This window comes from Fundulus heteroclitus, chromosome 21, assembly GCF_011125445.2.
Source record: "Fundulus heteroclitus isolate FHET01 chromosome 21, MU-UCD_Fhet_4.1, whole genome shotgun sequence".
In the NCBI taxonomy this organism is placed as follows: domain Eukaryota; kingdom Metazoa; phylum Chordata; class Actinopteri; order Cyprinodontiformes; family Fundulidae; genus Fundulus; species Fundulus heteroclitus.
Genome location: NC_046381.1, coordinates 37,165,016 through 37,186,691, shown reverse-complemented (window position 1 = coordinate 37,186,691; position 21,676 = coordinate 37,165,016). Strand labels below are relative to the sequence as shown.

General features: G+C 39.8%; 2 protein-coding genes across 3 annotated transcripts; both read left to right on the top strand.

Moving 5' to 3' along the window:
- The first annotated feature begins 1,014 nt into the window (after positions 1-1,014).
- On the top strand, positions 1,015-20,148 carry LOC105918315 (B-cell receptor CD22-like). Of its 2 annotated transcripts, XM_036125545.1 has the most exons (8): positions 1,015-1,191; positions 1,344-1,721; positions 2,354-2,653; positions 17,315-17,569; positions 17,660-17,732; positions 19,474-19,513; positions 19,614-19,971; positions 20,045-20,148. In XM_036125545.1, the coding sequence occupies exons 1-7, from the start codon at positions 1,083-1,085 to the stop codon at positions 19,821-19,823; spliced, it is 1,365 nt and encodes a 454-aa protein (XP_035981438.1). In that variant the 5' UTR covers positions 1,015-1,082; the 3' UTR covers positions 19,824-19,971; positions 20,045-20,148. The 2 variants fall into 2 exon arrangements, with proteins under 2 accessions (XP_035981438.1, XP_035981439.1); XM_036125546.1 differs by lacking the exons at positions 17,660-17,732; positions 20,045-20,148 and having other exon boundaries at positions 19,614-19,794.
- On the top strand, positions 15,655-17,246 carry LOC118556922 (myelin-associated glycoprotein-like). Its single transcript, XM_036125550.1, has 3 exons — positions 15,655-15,771; positions 15,924-16,301; positions 16,939-17,246. Exons 1-3 carry the CDS (start codon positions 15,663-15,665, stop codon positions 17,244-17,246), a joined length of 795 nt encoding a protein of 264 aa, XP_035981443.1. The 5' UTR covers positions 15,655-15,662.
- Positions 20,149-21,676: the final 1,528 nt, after the last annotated feature.

The following is a 21,676-nucleotide window of genomic DNA, read 5'->3' as shown; positions in this document are numbered from 1 at the left end:
GCTTTCTGCTCTGTTGATTTGAACGATGCCTTCAAAAACTACAACTACTACAACTTCACATTTCAAGAGAAAAACAATAACCTGGAGTTATCACAAGGTATTAAACAATTGAACAGTTAAGAAAACCAAGTGAGTTAATGTCTCTGGCCTTTAAAATTGACTTAGATTCCCTCAAAGTTATATGAAATGACAGTTTTAGATCATTTTACTTTTCATTCCAGGAAGCAGGAGCGGAGAGTTAAAAAGCCGTTTTACCCAATTCAGTTTTGTGATCTGATGGCTGTACATACTGCTGAAAAAACCAGAGAAGTCTAAAAAAAAAGAAGAAGTGGCTTAACCAGTTCTGCAGGAAGCTAACAAGGGCATTTTTTTTAAATAAAACCTGTCCTTATATGGTATATAACTGTCTCTATTTTCAATATTTTGTTTGGTATTTGCCTCCTTATTGATGAAGCTTATTAACTATCATGCATAAATTTAACTGAGAAATAACAAATGACCAGTTATAATTATATTCAGTAAATGGCTCTGAGCTGTGTGTTACCATACCCCATATGATGACAACATGATGTTAAAATCTGAAAAAAAGCAGACTTCCTCTTTCATAGAACAGATATGATCAACACTCCTTTAATGAACACGTCTGTTCACAGAGAAGGTGTCTGTTTATTCTGCTGCTGATCAACTCATCTTAACACATCAACTGGTTTTAAGACTAAAGTGTTTCGGTTTCAGCTGCAGAAATCCTGGTAAGTTTAAATTGTTCATTCTGGTTATTTAATCAAATATTTCAGCATGTTTATTCATTTATACATTTTGTCTAAAAGATCCATTATATATTCAAGTGTTTTGGCTTTCTGTTATTAACAAATATTCATGAAGACATTTTTGAGGTTTCTCCAGATTTGAAGAGGAAAACCTTTGATGAGCAACCTTGGAGTTATTCCTAGTTTTTCCTTCCTAAACTTACCAATTCTTGCTCTGTGTGTTAAGCTTATTGGTAAAATCTGTAGAGTGCATTTAAAGCTGCTTTGCTATGAGCTAAACCTCTAATTTCAGACCTACTTTAATAAATCACCTAAATGTTTGGTTTCCAGTCTGAGATGAAGAAGGACCGCCTGAATCTGATGGCAGCTCTGTGTGAGAGCGTGTTGGCAGTCAACATGTTACTGAGTGTCTTCTTTCTTCCAGGTGAGCTGTTTGTTCACTTCCTTTCATTCAGAGACGTCCCATAAATCATTTATGGTCTGAAACATTAATTCCTGATATTATTCAAACACTCCATGTGTAACATGCTGCAGCTGATTTTGCTGCAAATTATGTTCATTGGTCTGTTTTTACAGGTGACTTGGCTGATTGTCCCAATCCAGTCCTCTTTGCTGACACACCTGGGCAGATTGAAGCACTGAGTGGATCTTGTTTGCTACTGCCATGCAGCTTTAATTCAACGGATTCCAGATATAACAAGACCAGAAGTATTTATGGAGTTTGGTTGAGAGGAAATCATTTATATTATGCCAACCCAAATCCTGTCATTTTTAACAGCAGTGGCTCAGTTAACACCTACTCACTGAAAATGATCGGAAACCTGACAGAAGAAAACTGCACCACTCTGTTTCCTGACTTAAAAACAAGTCATACAGACAAATACTTCCTCCGAATTCAGAACTGGCCGTTTAGGGTAACAGCTGTTTGTGAGCCTGTTCAGATAAAAGTAAGAGGTAAGAAAGTTTTAGCTCCCTCCACAGATTCTCTGTTAGATTAAAGTCAGGACTCTGGCTAAACCACGCTAAATCTGTAATACTACTTTGAGTCAGAAAAAGCCTTTTGGCAAAATGAAAAGATTACTAAAAGTACCACAGATATGAAAACATTTAGACTAAACTGACTTGCCATGGAAGAACTTTAGGTTTGGGCTTGATTTGTTTTTCTGATTTTTTAAATGTAAACTAAAAGTTGGCTCATATTTTCAAACATTATAGTAATTCACAAATGTAGCATCTTAGCACTTATTGCTTTTTATCTACAGCAAAACATGATGTCTATGATTTAAAAATGATACATGATTTTGGTATTGTGAAATCAACACGGATTCTTAAAAATGAGATCTATTCCAGGATTATCCCAATATTGGCAATAAAATCCCTTTCTGAAACTTTTTTTCAGATGTTCTTTTTTATCTTCATGGCCTAAAAACCACATTACAGAACAACTACAAAGACTGTTTGCATATTTCTCATGTTTGGAAAAAAATCATTATATTTTAACCAAATGGACAACAATTGAGCCTTTATTGTAAATATTTTGCACATGTTTAACTTTGTAAACTGTCTGTATAATGTGAAACTCCCAGATTCTCCTTGGAGTCCCAGCATTAACATCCCTGCTGATCTGAAGGAGCATCAGTCTGTCACTATCAGCTGCTCAGCTTTGACTCCCTGTCCACACTCACCTCCTGAACTCACCTGGAATCTCCAACAAGACTCTCACAGACAAACAGAGAAAAACACAGAGGGAACCTTTACAACTAAAATCCAGGAGACCATCACTCTGTCAGACACACATGATGGATACAACATCAGCTGTTCTGCCACATATCCTGTGAATGGAGGAAACAAGACAGCAGAGACAGAAGTGACTCTCAGTGTTTCATGTAAGTGATCCTGTCAGCACGTCATGGTTCAGCTGTTTCTGATCAGTAAAGTTAATGTGTGTCCCATTTTCCTCAGATGCTCCTAGAGACACCTCAGCATCCATCAGTCCATCAGGTTTGGTGTCAGCAGGTAGCTGGGTGGAGCTGAGCTGCTCCAGCAGAGCCAAGCCTCCTGCCAGCTTCACCTGGTTCAGGAACAGCACAGAGGGAGCCATTAATGTATCTGTGGGGCAGGTTTACAGCTTCAATGCTACTGAGGGAGGAGAGTATTACTGTGTGGCTACAAATGATCTGGGTTATCAGACATCATCAGGAATACTTCTTAGTATTGAGGGTAATTTCTTCACTTGTTTTTTAATGTATCCTCTACATTTCTAGATCAGAGATATTAATTATTTTAATGCTGCTCTTTTGTTAACAAACTTTGAAAACATTTCAGACATGGAGCAGTTAGACTCAGCTGGATTCTTAGTGTTTCATGTTAAATATTTCATAGTTTTATGGAAAATTCTTTATTTTTCAATCATTTATTTACATCCTTTAGCAGGACTCAGTGTTTATGTTACTCTGAAGATCCTGGGAATAATAATGCTCTGCAGTGCAGTCTGCCTCTTTGAGTGGTGAGATGAGCTTTTCTATGAGTTGATACTTTCAGATGTAAACCTGCTGCTTTCTGTTACCTGTTGGGTTTTGTTAATATTCTGTTTCTTTTTCTTTTAGCTGGTTTAGGTTCTACAACATACAAGTAAAGGTAAGAAAAATAATTATGAATTTAGATAACAGAAATCACAGACTCCATCCATCCATCCATTTTCTGATTCCCTCATGGGGTGACGAGGGGTGCTGGTGCCTTTCTCCAGGATTCAATGGGCAAGAGGCGGGGTACACCCTGGACAGGTCGCCAGTCGAAATCACAGACTCTTGGGAAATTATTTGTTTTTGCTTATTTTAGTTTTATTTGCATTTAAGATACAGTGATGGTAAAAAAATAAAGTTTTCTATCATTAGAATAGAATAGAAATATCTTTATTGTCCCACAGTGGGGACATTTGGGTGTGACAGTGGCAAAAAATCAGACAGAAATCACCAGAGTTCTATAAATATCTATTAAAGGTAAAGTCGGCGATTTTTCACTGTGCATGCACAAGACCGTCTTACCTGCTCTTCCGCTCCTCGGGGGAGAACGATGAAAAAAAAAAATCCCAAATCCACTCTGGTCTTATTTCTTTTTACTGAGGCCTTCCTCTTCTTCTCATAAACATGAACACGGTTTGCTTCTTGTGACTCTCAGCCATTTTCAAAGTATACGGTGAGAGCAGCGGAGCTACAATCAACGGCTAACACTGAAGCTCATTGGATACACAAACACTAGAAGTGCGCATGCGCAGCCAGCAAGAGAAAACTGGCAAGGAACATGCATGTACACCTACAATTGCTTCCAGCAGCTAGATTAAGTTGTGGTAGTGACACTTGATATTTGACCTGAAGACAACCTCAACCTGCTGCTGCTGAAAATAGACCGTCCACTGAAACATCTGGGTCATTCAGAAACATCTGCACTTTGTCCATCAGTCAGAGCAGGAGCAGCATCAACATCTCAGCCTCTGAATGGATGGAGACAAAGCTTCAGTTAGAGGCTCCAGTTGTGTTTATAGAGTTTGAAAGATGCTTCATGTTTTCCACGTTTACAGCAGATTAGAGGAAAGATTGACGTGATGAAATCAGCAGCAAAGCAGCTGATTTAGCTGCTGTTTGAAAGATACTTTTACATCTTTAAAGGATCGATTCAGAAGAAATCCAGTCAGACTAAATGAGAAACTTTTTCACTATATTCTTTTTTAATGTTTTTTTAAACCTTATTTCTACCCAAAACTGTCTTATCTGCAGTAAAATCCCTTTAGTGCAGCAACAACACAATCCTTTTTTGTCTCCTTTTCCACAGAACGCAGAAGGAGCAGATGATGGCAACAAAGTGTTGGAGCTTCAGGCATCATGATCGTGACCTTGTCAGAGGATTTCTTCTTTCCATCCATCCAACCATTGCAAGTTCAAGGTCACAGCAGGAACTGGTGTCTGTCTCCAGGCCAGAAGAGGAGTCCAGCCTGGACAGCTCACCGGTCCATCACAGGCCCAACCATCGTGTCATGGAAGGGATTTCTGATGTCTTTACTGTCACCTTTGACTGTACATGTGTTATAAAGTGAAACACAATACTTTGGTGGATCATGCAAAGGAGGATTCCTCTAAGTAAGACAAAGGAAATGTTGTTTAGTACAACTAGAATGTTTTCTTCAGTGCTACTTTTAATTTAGGGTAATTCTACCTGATGTTTAATATTCAAGACAAGATTTTAAAGGATTTTGTTGACCTGTATAAAAGTTAAATTATATATAAAACATTGGATTTTGTTGACCTAGATAACATTAAATTTGTTGTAAGTTTTTTTCCTAAAAGAAGAACTTGGAGTCATGAAATTAAAAATAGTTTTTGATGTAGAAAAGGGCAACATCATTTATATATTTATTGCTACATGAAACCAAATTTAACACCAGCTCCAAGTTTCTCCAGCTGTGGTCCGTGTTCCTCTGGTGTTCCTCAGGGTAAAGCTCCTGAATGTTCAGAGCTCCAGTCTTCATCAGGTCAACATGATGCCTTAAATCACGTTTTTCACATTTTAAACAATGTTTACTGAAACAAAGCTTACAGAGAGTCACTTTTCCTGTTTATCAGCCTTGGCCTATTTTAATGTTGACTTTGCTTCAGTCACATTGTGACTCTGTCCTATCAGGTATTGCTCCTGTTTCTGAAACTCGTTTCCTTTTCTCCTGTCTCTCTCCTCTTCTTGTCGGAAATGTTTCAGTCTCTGCCTCGAACAACTGGTAGCACTGAAGGCAGCCATGGATGCACTGGGACATTCTGAATCACATGGCTTAGATATATATGTTGCTACTGTCCAGTATGTCCAACACTTTACAAGTTTAATCTTATTGTGGTTACCATTATTGCAAAAGGTTTTCAGGTAGTAAAATCCAGCCAGGAAAATGTAACTAAGTTAGTGTATTCACTGAATAAAAATGTAGAGCTGCTGGGATTGTGATAGTATATATGTAAGGTACTGTATAAACCTTTTAAAAATGCTGAGGTTATTGAAAAAAAGGGGCACATGGGGCTGTTACTAAAATTGAGGATGCAAACATTGTGGGACAATTAAACAGTCCTTTATTTTCCACATTGTATAATAAACATTGCTTTGATAAAGTATTCATTTCCAATTTTTACCAATATTAATCAAAGTGAATACACCTTTTCCACAAGGATTGCTTTTCTGCATGCAAGACTGTAAGGAAATTTAGAACAATGTCAAACCTGGCCTTTTTTTAACCTTTGTGTTCAGCCTAAACGGCTCCACTAAGAGCTATGAAGGACATGCTGCAACAGTTACTGATCAAAGTAGTTAATACTGGGAACTAAAACGGTTACATATTAAGATTATCTTTAAACAAGCCCAAATCCTGTGTCGATTCCATCAAATCTTGAATTGTCCAAAGTCTTGGTTAGTGTTATTGAAGCCTGAGTGTCTCAAAGCATGTTGATCTGGGTAGACTACCATGGCTAATTTCCACGGTGAGAATTTGTGTAGGAGCCTTCCATCTAACCCAGAACTTTGATGGCCTTCACCTCATCAGAGGATGCTGCAAAACAGATATGTGTTATGGTTAAGTAAATCACTACTAAGATGAAACCAACAAACTTTTCAAGTAAACAGCTTCCCATGTGGCCATTTCCAGCTGTGGTTTTTGCCATGGCCAAACCATTTTTATTAAGTGCACAACAAATATTTGCAATTTGGCACATATGACCTCATTTTTACTTTGAAGAAATCTGCTGTTATATACTTTACTTGTAACATTCATATTTGTGTTAGAAAACTTACATAATTTTTAATGAATTTCCCTACCAATTTTCATATAATCAATATCCACTCGTTGCAATTATTTTAAATTCCTTAAGAATCCATTTTGCCCATAACCATTCATACATTCAGTCTGCTAAGTATCCAACCAAAGTTTGGCTGACTGGACAAATAGAAGTGTTAAATTATCAAATCCAAACACCAATTTAGGCTTACACCAATAAGAACAATAGACAGTAATTTAAAATCAACATAAAAACCACATTATAATCTGTTAACAATGCATTTATCTGGGTATCCACTCTGGTACTATTTATTTGACACAGCACAGTAAAGGGAGGAGCCAAACCAGCACATTTCAGTTTTTTTTCGAGTGCGCCCCCTGCTGTTTTATTTGTGTGCAACACATTTTTTTGTGTACAATGTTTTAGCAGGAAACTAACTCCATATCCTAGTTGCTTTGGCGCCACCTAGAGTACATGCAGTGAAACGGTTGTTGATGTAAAATAGGGCTGGACAAAATAGAAAAACAAACATATTGATAAAACCGAAATCATATTGATCAATATAGATAATTATCAACAAATTCAAAACCTATATTTAAAGTGCAGCCGTGGCCATTTTATGCTGTTGCTTAGCGATCTATTTTTAGAAACAGAGCTCACAAACACTGAATTCAAACTCAACCCTTTATTCAACCAACGTTTTACCAAAACTACAAGTTTTTAAAATGGAAAAAAGAACATGTGCTCTCTGAACTCTTTGAAGGGGGCGGAGCTTTGTTCCTAGGTCTGCGTTTGTGATTGGTTGGGAGGATGTGGTATTAACCTACATGATAGGCTAGAATGCAAAAGGAATGAAAACTTTTATTCTAATTTACTTTTTAATGACCCATTTCTCCTATCATTAATATACATCTATTGATATATGTATATATATATATATATATATATATATATATATATATATATATATATATATATATATATATATATATATATATATATATATATATATATATATAATCCTGGAGATAGGTATCAGCACCCCTTGCGACCCCATGAGGGATAAGTGAGTAAGAAAATGGATGGATGGGTGGATGGATTGATATATATCGTAATTGAAATATCATCCAGCCCTAACGTAAAATCATTGTATAAATCAGAAATGCATGATGAACAATTATTACATATGCAGGTACATGAGTGCATCTTAAATTATGCTGAACAGGTGCAAATCTCTAACCTCAACTACAAATTTTTTCATTTGTAGTTGTGGTCTGAGATTTGTTGATGCTGTTTGCACTTCAGGGCCTACGTAAATAAATGTTAATTTATTGATAAAATATAAAAAATTTTCAATTTAACAAATTTATTTCACTGTATATAAAATTGATTGGATCTACAAATGAAATTATTTTTGAATTTTAATACATTGCCTGAATACACAGAACATAACTCGTTTTTACCAAAACAACACTCTTCACAAGCACAGAGTGAACGAGGTGAACACAGGGTTGAAGCTGTGTGTGAATATAATTCAGGGAATTGTCTAAGTACAACAGTTTCAGTGAGGAACTAAAGGCTATATTAAATATTTTATCCCGCTTTTAAATCAGGGCGGGTTATGTTTGCAATGAGGGAACAGAGGCTCTCTGCATCTTTGCTCTGAATGCATGCAGGTTTCAGAATGAGGCATCATCAGCAGATGTCTGTGAGACATAGCTTGGAGAAGTAGGAAGGAGCTCATAGCGGCACTCACTGCTCTCCCAAGACAATTGTACGAGATTACAGAGACTGGACTGCAAAATTGGTTGCCATGGAAATTACAGATTAATTGACTCTAAAGGCAAAGTGTCTAACATACTCAGACTGGACAGAATGATGTTATGGGTGATATGTGTCAGCAAGGACGTCTGCATTACAGATCTTCTCCACCAATGATATCATACCGGGAATGCCCTGAATGAGAACGAGGTTCTCAGGGACCAGTTGCATTGCGTTGTTATAAGAACATAGTTCTGTCTGTAAACATTCCTCTGCCTTTTAGATTAAATATGGCAACATATAGTTACGGTTTGAAGAGTCTTTTTTATTACTACAGAAGTCTTCAATGCAAACACCACATTATCAGATAAAAGAACGAGGGGAGGCCAAGAACAGCAGTGTTGGGCACGTTACTTTGAAAAAGTAATTAGTTATAGTTACTAGTTACTTCTCCCAAGCTGTGACTAAGACAGCAGGTCTTTGTGATGTATCAAGAGCCACGGTATCCAGGGTAATGTCAGCATACCACCAAGAAGGACGAACCACATCCAACAGGATTAACTGTGGACGCAAGAGGAAGCTGTCTGAAAGGGATGTTCGGGTGCTAACCCGGATTGTATCCAAAAAACATAAAACCACGGCTCCCCAAATCACAGTAGAATTAAATGTGCACCTCAACTCTCCTGTTTCCACCAAAACTGTCCGCCGGGAGCTCCACACGGTCAATATCCACGGCCGGGCTGCTATAGCCAAACCTTTGGTCACTCGTGCCAATGCCAAAAGTCGGTTTCAATGGTGCAAGGAGCGCAAATATTGGGCTGTGGACAATTTGAAACACGTATTGTTTTCTGATGAGTCCACCTTTACTGTTTTCCCCACATCCGGGAGAGTTACGGTGTGGAGAAGCCCCAAAGAAGCGTACCACCCAGACTGTTGCATGCCCGGAGTGAAGCATGGGGGTGGATCAGTGATAGTTTGGGCTGCCATATCATGGCATTCCCTTGGCCCCATAGTTGTGCTAGATGGGCGCGTCACTGCCAAGGACTACCGAACCATTCTGGAGGACCATATGCATCCAATGGTTCAAACATTGTATCCTGAAGGAGGTGCCGTGTATCAGGATGACAATGCACCAATACACACAGCAAGACTGGTGAAAGATTGGTTTGATGAACATGAAAGTGAAGCTGAACATCTCCTAAGGCCTGCACAGTCACCAGATCTAAATATTATTGAGCCACTTTGGGGTGTTTTGGAGGAGCGAGTCAGGAAACATTTTCCTCCACCAGCATCACGTCGTGACCTGGCCACTATCCTGCAAGAAGAATGGCTTAAAATCCCTCTGACCACTGTGCAGGACTTGTATATGTCATTCCCAAGAGGAATTGACGCTGTATTGGCCGCAAAAGGAGGCCCTACACCATACTAATAAATCATTGTGGTCTAAAACCAGGTGTTTCAGTTTCATTGTCCAACCTCTGTATACTCCCCCTTTTGTGTTGAACAGTGAAGTGTGGTGAAAACAGCTTTAATTCTCCATCACATAACTTTCATATCGCACATGCATTGACTTTTTCAACAATTCTCTTTTGCGGTTTTCAGCAGCAACGGCATTGTTTCTTATGGTTTAATATTGTCCATATGGCTTATTTAAAGATTTCTAATTCTACTCGCAGTACATGCGCACTTCCAAGCCTATTCCCTGTCATTGCTATGGTGAATCACGTTCACTTGCGTTCCAGTGATCGGGCTTTTTTTCATGCTCACGTTCAAAGGTCGGTCGGGCGCTGTGTTTAGTTACCTGACTGATATCATCTGTTCTGAAATCGGACATGCTGAGTATGACAAAGGGAGGAAGAACTACTCAGAGTAGCAGCTTTCTACTAAGGGTAGATCAGCCGTTTTTTCTGAAACGACGCTCAGAACAAAGACGCACAGCGCAACCTGCCCAACCATAAAGGCGTCTGCCCAACCCATCCATCAGTGGTCCGCTCCGATCAGCACCTGGCGTTCACAGAGCAAGACTGTGGTACACCATCACACCAGAGTTGCAAAATGGTTAGAAAAAACTTGGTTTATTATTATTTTGTTTACAGTTCAGCTTGGATTTTATTTACTGCGCAGCATAGCTTTGCTGTGCGCGCTGAATCCAGATGCTGTGCACAAATGCACACGCGCGCAGTTCAGAGGGAACAGAAACAGTTTGGAGCGTCAGTCAGTTCGAAACAGTTCCTGTATCGGTCACGTAGCGCATACGCGCATCGACACAGGTTTTGCTCTACGAGCTCGACTCATGCGCTGACGCATCGGTGTTGCCGGACCCACCACTACTGAGAAGTTATCTCATCCTCCCTTCTCTCATGACAACATGCGCACAAGTCCTATCATGAAGTGAAAAAAAAAGTTAATTTTGCGACTTGAGTAACATGCAGTAACAGGGTGTCGGCAATGATAACGGCGTTATAGTGACAGTCAAAGTAATTAGTTAGATTACTCGTTACTGAAAAAAGTAATTTAAAAGTTTATTTCAACGCTGTTATTTCCATCACTGAAGAACAGGCAGATAATGCCAAGACAATAACTGAAGAACGATTGTTACTGTAGAGGTTAAACTTTAGTTTTGTTGTTTCTTGTTAATTTCTCATTTAACTTCGTCATTTAAATGACTGACACAGAGGCTGTTTTTTACGTGTGTAACAACCTTTTCCGTCGCAGCACGGTAAAACTACGCTGTTGCCCCGTCTGCCATCATTTATTTTTCCTTCCTCCATATGGTACAATTTCTTCTTCACGGGTAATACAAAACAAAAGCTCCATCTATAGCCAAAATGCATATAACAACATTTTCTTTACAGAATGTTTCCAAATCTGCAATAATACAAACAAATGTACTAGTTCTCAACTGCTTAATACAGAGCAAAAGCATAACACATTAATACATAACATAAATCAGTTGTTGATGTACAAACTTCACATAACGGCGCTTACAGTTACTTTCACTGAAAGTCACCAATAACACAGAAAACACTTGCTGAATATTTCGCCTGCCACTTTTTTGAGTAAAGGTCTCTGGATGGGTCTGAAAAATCGCTAAATATAGCAAGAAATTTGCTAAATTGGCATCTGTGACCATGTGCTTCCTCAGATTGGAAGTATTCCCAGCGCTCTTCTTGCACTTTGCTTCGCAACTATTGCAGCAAGTGTAATCTGTCGCATTTCGGAAGGTGGAGCCATACTTTTGACCGCTTTTCTATCAGACATGCTTGCTTTGTTGGACCACCAGTGGCTCCTGACATCATTACACTCTTGCGCATGCAATGCTGTGTTCTTTTTCAGCATGGAAAATTTCCCACTCTGCCACTCCCTCAATGTCACAGTGATGCGTTTAAGTACCGAAACATGGTACCATTTGATTTTACGTAAATCGGTACCTTGTAGTACCGAAAGGATTTGGTTAGTATCTATAAAAGGACCAAATTCGGTACCCATCCCTACCCGTAAGTTTATTTCATTTCTAAATGTTGTCAAATGTAAGAAAGGTGAAAAATCCGGTTGACTAACTTAAGCTAAACCGCTGCCAGCTGCATGATTTTCTTGTGGCTGCCATGGGGAGCGAGCTCTTCGCTGCAGTCACTGCGGTGAAGAGCTCCCAGCTGCATATTCCTGTGCTGCAGTAAGCTCCCCATCATGCCGCGGTCTATGTGGCTATTTATTTCAGCCCCACTGTGTTAAATCGCGGCATCAGGTTAAAGCCTTTGGCCAGCTTGGCCTCGCCTGTCCAACATCCTGCAACCCAAACACGTCTATTAGCTGTAAAACCATAATAATGGATGTGTAACTTAGTGTTGCACCGAGGCGGGAGGTGCAGATGGAGGGGGAAAGTGGTGTGTGTGTTTGTGTATGTGTGTGTGTGGGGGGGAGGGGGGGGGGGGGGGGGGGCTCTGACTGGTAACCAATCAGTGAAGTCAGCTAGGTAGGGCTGCATATCATTATTGCAACCAATTGCAAACAGAGGGACGTTTGGTCTGGCAAAACAACAAAACTGACACTATTTTTTGTTTGTAATTGTTTGAAAAATGTGTTTGTGCAGCAATATCAACTGCATGAAATGGTTTATACAATGATGTCATGGCACATATAAAAACTTGCGCTGAAGAGCTTTTTACGGTGTGGGGTTCTATTATTCAACAATCTATTGATCAGCACACTGTCACTGTCCTTTGGAACAGCTCAATTATCCCAATACCTAAGAACCATGTCCATCCAATAATAATGACTACAGAATAGTGGCTTTAACATCAGTAGTTATGATATGCTTCTGGTCTGGTTATCTCTCTGTGCTGTTAAAATCTTAATTATCTGGTCAAGACTGCAATGAGGATGATAGGGGGGACTAATTATTCCTCCCTGCAGTCGATTTATGAGGAGTCCATTCTCAGGCTCACACAGAGTACCGTCTCATCCCGCTCACATCCTCTCTTCACAACATGAATCGCTACTTTCTGGCAAACGGTATAGAGTGCCTCTTTAAAAACTTAAACTATATAAACATTATTTTATCCCTACCTCCATCAGATTAATAAATAAGGTAGCCCCCCCCCAACATGGATCACACTGAAATAATACTATAATCAAACACATCAAGACAAACATTAATACTGTGCAAGTTACAAGTCTAATATACAAATTCAAAAAACTATAATTAATTACAATAAAGGATAAAAGAATGGCACAGTTTATAGTCTCGGAGCTCCTTAAGAACCCTCCGCTCTGGTCGCCATCTTGAAACCGACCCCCGTTCTCGGATAACATTTATTATTATAGATAGTTTCCACATGATGTCAAATCCCAATTCTTGCCCGCTTCTCAAAAAGGGTCTAGCTGCAGCCACTGCAAATATGCCCCTATAAAACATGCGCAGCAGCTCCAGAGGAAACACAAGCCATATGGCACGACTTTGATCTGATCACTTTATTACTGGTAAGGACAATTTCAGATGTTTAAAAACAAAACCAACCCAGACTGGGCTTCTACCTTGAGGCTGAAACTCAAAGCAACGCCTTCAGAAACTGACCGCAAAAGGAGACTCCGTGAAATTAATTTGAAAACGTAGGTGTTGTCAATTGGATTATGTATTTGCAATCAGATTATGCAGTAGTTGTAATTTGATGAAGAATGTACGATAAAATGTTTTTGTCTTGTGATATTAATTATTAAAACTAAATGAATAAATTAGTTTGTATTACAATAAATGGAATGGCCAAAAATAAATGCTGCTATCAGTCATGATGGTGTAATGCTGTCTCATCCATTTATTGTTTTTGTGCTTTAATAACTGAAGTATTCCTGCTTCTCTATCGATATTAACGCCATGCACTATTCCTTCTTCTTACTGCAGATATGAAAGGGTAAAGGACCGGTCCCACACAAATACAAAGGACAAGTACAACACAGCCAGAGCCTTGCTGGTCCGTCACAATGAGCCTGGACCAGAAATCATTGCAATACAACGTCTGATCAGTATTACGCCACCAGGCTAAGTTTCATATCTTTCATAAGCACAGGGTGGAGGAGCTACTGACAAACACACAGCAGAAAATTGTGGCATGTTAGTAAAGTTGCTGCCTGGAGATCTTTTGTTAGAGGACAGATGTTATAATGTTGCTCAGACTGTTGGCATGAGCCCAGGTTAACATAGCTTCATTCACAAATGGAAAAGTCCAGATGTCTGCAGTTGATGCAGAGACAACATGAAAAACAGCCCATCTAAGCATACATGTTGAGAGAGTTACAGGTTTGGTGTGGAATAAGTACGCAATGCTGCAAAACAAATTGCCTGTGGACTTCCTCACCAATGATGACGGCGTCCCTGTTATTGATAAGATTGCCACTGTGTTGCACTCACTTACAAACATGAGTGACTAAGTATAGTCAAGTGAAAAAATAGGAAGTGTGAAAAAAGCATATCACAACAAATAGTGAATAAAAACAATTCTTTAAACTATGTTTTCAATAGTGCACTACTTGGGTAGCAATGTGTTATTTTGTGTTTTTGTTCCATTTTATTGCATTCAACTGATGTTATTGTGTGTGCCCCACCATACAACTCTCTGTTCAGAGCAATACCACAAAGTTGTGAAATATGCTGTTGTACGGTCCCTTTGTGACTTAACAGTCTACAACTGTCTTGGTACATTGCAGCTTGTCAAGCTGTTTGGGATCAGAAAATAAAGACTTACATTGGTTGCTTTCTGCTCTGTTGATTTGAACGATGCCTTCAAAAACTACAACTACTACAACTTCACATTTCAAGAGAAAAACAATAACCTGGAGTTATCACAAGGTATTAAACAATTGAACAGTTAAGAAAACCAAGTGAGTTAATGTCTCTGGTCTTTAAAATGGACTTAGATTCCCTCAAAGTTATATGAAATGACAGTTTTAGATCACTTTACTTTTCATTCCAGGAAGCAGCAGCAGAGAGTTAAAAAGCCGTTTTACCCAATTCAGTTTTGTGATCTGATGGCTGTACATACTGCTGAAAAAACCAGAGAAGTCTAAATAAAAAGAAGAAGTGGCTTCACCAGTTCTGCAGGAAGCTAACAAGGACTTTTTTTTTTAAATAAAACCTGTCCTCATATGGTACAATAACTGTCTCTATTTTAAATATTTTGTTTGGTATTTGCCTCCTTATTGATGAAGCTTATTAACTAACATGGATAAATTTAACTGAGAAATAACAAATAACCAGTTATAATTATATTCGGTAAATAGCTCTGAGCTGTGTGTTACCATACCCCATATGATGACAATATGATGTTAAAATCTGAAAAAAAGCTGACTTCCTCTTTCATAGAGCAGATATGATCAACACTTCTTTAATGAACACGTCTGTTCACAGAGAAGGTGGCTGTTTATTCTGCTGCTGATCAACTCATCTTAACACATCAACTGGTTTTAAGACTAAAGTGTTTTTGTTTCAGCTGCAGAAATCCTGGTAAGTTTAAATTGTTCATTCTGCGTATTTAAGAAAATATTTCAACATGCTTATTCATCTATACATTTTGTCTAAAAGATCCATTATATATTCAAGTGTTTTGGCTTTCTGTTATTAACAAATATTCATTAAGATATTTTTGAGGTTTCTCCAGATTTGAAGAGGAAAACGTTTGAAGAGCAACCTTGGACTTATTCCTAGTTTTCTCTTCTTAAACTTACCAATTCTTGCTCTGTGAGTTAAGCTTATGGGTGAAATGTGTAGAGTGCATTTAAAGCTGCTTTGCTATGAGCTAAACCTCTAATTTCAGATCTACTTTAATAAATCACCTAAATGTTTGGTTTCCAGTCTGAGATGAAGAAGGACCGCCTGAATCTGATGGCAGCTCTGTGTGAGAGCGTGTTGGCAGTCAACATGTTACTGAGTGTCTTCTTTCTTCCAGGTGAGCTGTTTGTTCACTTCCTTTCATTCAGAGACGTCCCATGAATAATTTCTAGTCTGAAACATTAGATCCTGATCTTGTTCAAAGACTCCATGTGTAACATGCTGCAGCTGATTTTGCTGCACATTATGTTCATTGGTCTGTTTTTACAGGTGCTTTGGCTGATTGTCCCAGTTCAGTCCTCTTTGCTGACACACCTGGGCAGATTGAAGCACTGAGTGGATCTTGTTTGCTACTGCCATGCAGCTTTAATTCATCGGATTCCAGATATGACAAGACCAGAAGTATTTATGGAGTTTGGTTGAGAGGCACCACAAATTTTAATGCCAACCCAAGCCATGTCATTTTTAACAGCAGTGGCTCAGTTAACACCTACTCACTGAAAATGATCGGAAACCTGACAGAGGAAAACTGCACCACTCTGTTTCCTGACTTAAACACAAGTCATACAGACAAATACTTCCTCCGAATTCAGAACTGGCCGTTTATGGCAACAGCTGTTTGTGAGCCTGTTCAGATAAAAGTAAGAGGTAAGAAAGTTTTATCTCCCTCCACAGATTCTCTGTTAGATTAAAGTCAGGACTCTGGTTAAACCACGCTAAATCTGTAATACTACTTTGAGTCAGAAAAAGCCTTTTGGCAAAATGAAAAGATTACTAAAAGTACCACAGATATGAAAACATTTAGACTAAACTGACTTGCCATGGAAGAACTTTAGGTTTGGGCTTGATTTGTTTTTCTGATTTTTTTAAATGTAAACTAAATGTTGGCTCATATTTTCAAACATTACAGTAATTCACAAATGTAGTCTCTTAGCACTTAGTGCTTTTTATCTACAACAAAACATGATGTCTATAATTTAAAAATGATACATGATTTTGGTATTGTGAAATCAACACGGATTCTTAAAAATGAGACATTTATTCCAGGATTATCCCAATATTGGCAATAAAATCCCTTTCTGAAACTTTTTTTCAGATGTTCTTTATTTTATGTTAATGGCGTAAAAAAACAAATCACAGAACAACTATAAAGACTGTTGCATATTTCTCATGTTTGGAAAAAAATCATTATATTTTAACCAAATGGACAACCATTGAGCCTTTATTGTAAATACTTTACACATGTTAAAATTTGTAAACTGTCTGTATAATGTGAAACTCCCAGATTCTCCTTGGAGTCCCAGCATTAACATCCCTGCTGATCTGAAGGAGCATCAGTCTGTCACTATCAGCTGCTCAGCTTTGACTCCCTGTCCACACTCACCTCCTGAACTCACCTGGAATCTCCAACAAGACTCTCACAGACAAACAGAGAAAAACACAGAGGGAACCTTTACAACTAAAATCCAGGAGACCATCACTCTGTCAGACACACATGATGGATACAACATCAGATGTTCTGCCACATATCCTGTGAATGGAGGAAACAAGACAGCAGAGACAGAAGTGACTCTCAGTGTTTCGTGTAAGTGATCCTGTCAGCACGTCATGGTTCAGCTGTTTCTGATCAGTAAAGTTAATGTGTGTCCCATTTTCCTCAGATGCTCCTAGAAACACCTCAGCATCCATCAGTCCATCAGGTTTGGTGTCAGCAGGTAGCTGGGTGGAGCTGAGCTGCTCCAGCAGAGCCAAGCCTCCTGCCAGCTTCACCTGGTTCAGGAACAGCAAACATGGAGCCATTAATGTATCTGTGGGGCAGGTTTACAGCTTCAATGCTACAGAGGGAGGAGAGTATTACTGTGTGGCTACAAATGATCTGGGTCATCAGAGATCATCAGTGATCCTTCTTGGTGGAGGTAATTAGAGTCTATTCAATCACTCTTTTTAAATTCACTCTTAGATTTTTACATTTTTGTGTCAATGATAAACTTTATTCTCCTATTTAGCACAAGGATTTCCCTACTGGGTCTCAATTGTAATTGGAGTCATTTTGTTAACCTCCCTGGTCCTTTCTGTCTGGTAGGTATCAAAAATCACAATGATAAACCTAATTATTTAAAGGTATACTATGCAACCGGGGTTGATTTTCCAGCGAGGCTCCCCCCAGAGGGCGAAAGTAAAAGTGCACTGTCATAAAGATGCTCAGCTGTTCTGGTTTCTCCGTCAAGCCAGGCGCGGTTGTTTTGAGCTTAGCAGACAGGCGAACGCAACGAAAAGTAAAAAAAACGGCAGTACAAACAATGACTAACACAGTGAAGGTATGAACATCAGGCTTCCCGCAGTGCTATCTTGGCGAGGCGGCCGCCTCGCCGCGGCCGCCGCGGTAGCATCTCGCCAACATTAAAAAAAAAAAATAATAAAAAAAATAAAATAAATTAAAAAAAAAAATAATAATAATAATAATAATAAGACTCGATATGCTTGCAGGTTTATTTGACGTTAACACGCGGTTCTTTGTTGCTTTCGCGCGTGCATATAGTGAATAGCAGGGCAAAAACACAGTTCTCGCCGTAAAGCAAGACCGACTCTCGCGGTCTTGCACGAGACTTGTGAGCCTGTGTGTGCGGGCCGAGGGCTCTTGCAATGGCATACCGCGCACGTGACGTCACCGACTCAAGAGCAACGCCCCTTTTGCCGCTTTGGTAGGGCATACAGGTAGAGAACGCCTGTAGCAACCAGCAGAAACAGCGATATGACCGACTTTGCAGCCATTAAACTTTCCGAAGACAATATCCCAGGCGCACGGATTACTGGTCGCACTGTCGAAGAACACACCAACCTTCAGCTCAAACGATGGCTTGAGTGTCGAGGGCTTAAAAAGACCGGAAAACGGGCCGAGTTGATCAAACGGTAAGCTTTGTTTTTTTTTTTTCCTGCGCGGCGATCCTGGCGTCATCGGCCGTTTTTTTGTTTGTAATCACCGTCCAGGGATCGGTATATGTTTAATGTTTGTCTCATTTGAAATGTTTTTGAGTAAGCTATCCTGGTAGCAGGCTATCATGTTAGCGCCTGCTACCATGATAGCCTATATGCTATCATGGTAGCAGGCGCTACTTTATTAACATGTCGGCCACCAAAATACTCTTACCTTGACTTGATGTTGCTAGAATTGGGTCAGGATGTTCTTCGGTTGTGCCCTTTCCTCCGACAAAATGCTTGCTACATATGTAGGTGAATTTGGTAACTTTTTCCGGGTTGAACTGTTGTGTAGGCCGACCGCACCGGTGTACCCAGCGCACACATTTCTCCTTGGCAGTCTTGAAGAAAACATCCTTCATATGCGGCCGATCAGCGTACCTCGAGTCGCTGTTGCACGTTCCATAGCAACAATGTTTAAAAACCATGGTCTTAGATTTGGAAAAAGCAGTCGTTTACCGAGTAAAACCTAGGCTAACGCACGTCTCTTTTACAGCGAAACAGCGGCGGACTATGCAAGCTTGTTCTACTGCGTACCACGTGATGTGGCTTCATCTTGACGTTACGTTTCTAAAAATAGCTCGCTCGCGGTACGCCATTGCAAGTGCGGTATTTCCCCCACAGACCACCAGGGCGGCCGAGAAAACCTTTGTTCAACCTGAAATGATTCATTTAATCATCCAAAACGGTATGGAACACATTAATTAACTGAAAAATGTTGCATAGTATTTAATCATCTGACCCTCTCATGTCTGTTTCAGATCATTATTGATTCCCTCAGTCAGTCTTTGTGATTTCCTCTCCAACATTGAATTTTTCCTGACAGATCTCTGATCTCTTCCAGGTGCTTTAAGTCCAGACGTTCGACTCCACAACAGATCCAGGTGAGGAATTTTCCATCTTCTGTGTTCAGCACTGCAGTAAGTTTTCATCTGCAGGTTGTGAAAACTTTTGCTAAACAGGAACAATTTCATTTCCACACAGAGTCAAACATGTGAGGAGGATGCAGTTCAAATGGCAGCCAGTGAAACAGAGGAAGAACTTCATTATGGGGACATGACTTTCCTCCAGAGGCGACCTGAAGCTTCCTCCGTCTCAGTGCAGGATGGAGGACAGCAGGAGTCGGTGTACGCTCAGGTCAAAGTGTCTGCTGACAGTCCAGAGGATCTCTATGCACGAGTGAAGAAGACATAACTTCTGTCACTGTTGTGTGATTACATGAGAACATTTAATCCTCCGCCTCGCCTATCTGCCACTCTGTCATCTGCCACCACCTCAGAAAGTCACCCACTGAGTCCACCTCTCTGCCCCACTCCCCCCGGACAAGTTTCCGAACTCGGCGGTAAGCACTCCTTCATCCCGCACTCTTCCTCTTGCATTTTGCTCTGCCTAACCCTCCGTTATCTCACCCGCAGAACTAACCAGCCCCTACTCACGTCACCGTCTGGCGTTCTACATCGTGGTTACTCCTCTGATCCACCTTAGCACTTCTGTGTATTTAATAAATGCCTTAAACTGCTCTCTGCCTCCCGGCTGTGTTCTGCATGTGGGCCAAACACCTAAAAACCATGACAATGTAATTATTTGAAAGAGAAAAAGCTCAGTCTTGCCGTTGCTGGTTTATGTTGAGCTCAAGAAGAACCTTTAGAAATGATTGTTCACCTGGTGATTATTGGATCGTCCTGCTGTATTCTTTTTTTTGTAAATGTAATGTTTGTTCTGGAAAATTCTGGAAACGGTAAAACATTTTTAAAAACATTGTAAACTCTTTTCTATACAACGCTCCAGTTCCACTTTGCTTGGTTCTATCATGTACCTAATAGAGACACAAAGGGGTGTGGAGTACTTTTGGGTCATTGGTAGTACCAGAATCTTTTTATTGCGGTAGCTTAGCATGACAGACAGGAGTTACTGGGCGAACAAGGAACTTCTCAATTTTCAAGCTCACCGTTATCCTACAAGTTTACCGCTTTACTGATTTACGTTAACCTCCCTTACACGAAATTGCAACATTTGTCTAAGGTCAGAAAATATAAGGATTGCTCAACACACTCATTAATTAAGTTTTTTAATGACTGTGTTGAGCAATCTTTATATTTTAAATTAAAATTAACCCATTACTAAATTACTATGGTGTATTTTCGGTTTCCATAACAAAAATCTTGGGGATGCTTAGCAGCTGCTAGGCAAAATCTGGGTGTTGCTATAGCAACTCCAGGCTACCCCCTCGCGCTGCCCATGTTTTGAGAATCTGCAGTCGTCAAGCTGTGGGGTCTCAAATATTCCAACTACAGCCCCAATTTAAATTAACTTCAGACAAACACACATGCATTCATAGCAACATTTCACATTAACAAAGGCGCACCACGACGAAGATGGAGGGAAGCTGGCCGTAGCTGCTGTTGCATGGTGCTCTTTGCTGTCTGCCTCTGCATCCAGATAGGTTCAGAGAGGACTGAATGTGTTGCAGGTGACCTGGGGTCTCTGGTCGTGTTGCAGGGAAGGACCTGTGCAACACCTGTTTTATGATGTTGTGTGTAGGCTGAGGCCATGTCCATGTGGTGGGTTCTGTTAGAGATTATGAGATTACAGAAACTGGACTGCCAAATTGGTTATCATGGAAATTACAGATAAGCGGACTCTGGAGGCACAGAGTCTGACATACTTAGATTGGAAAGGATGACTGATTAGGGGAAAATGTGTCAGCAAGGACACGTCTGCATTATAGCATGATCTTTTCCACTGATGTGATGAACAGAACACTGATATCACACTGGGCACGCCCCTGAATGGATGTACATCTACTTAATGTCTGTGTGAGGAATGAACCGGGTTTGTGTGAGAGTCCAGTACTGAAGCTGTAAACATCCCTCTGCCTGTTAGATTAAATATGGTAAAATATAATTACGGTTTCAAGAGTCTTTTTATTACTACAGAAGTCTACAATAGAAACACCACATTATCAGATAAAAGAACCTGGGGTGACCACAGATAGGTCTATTATTTAACAGTTCCCTCCTGGTGATGCGTTGGACTGGGGAAGATGG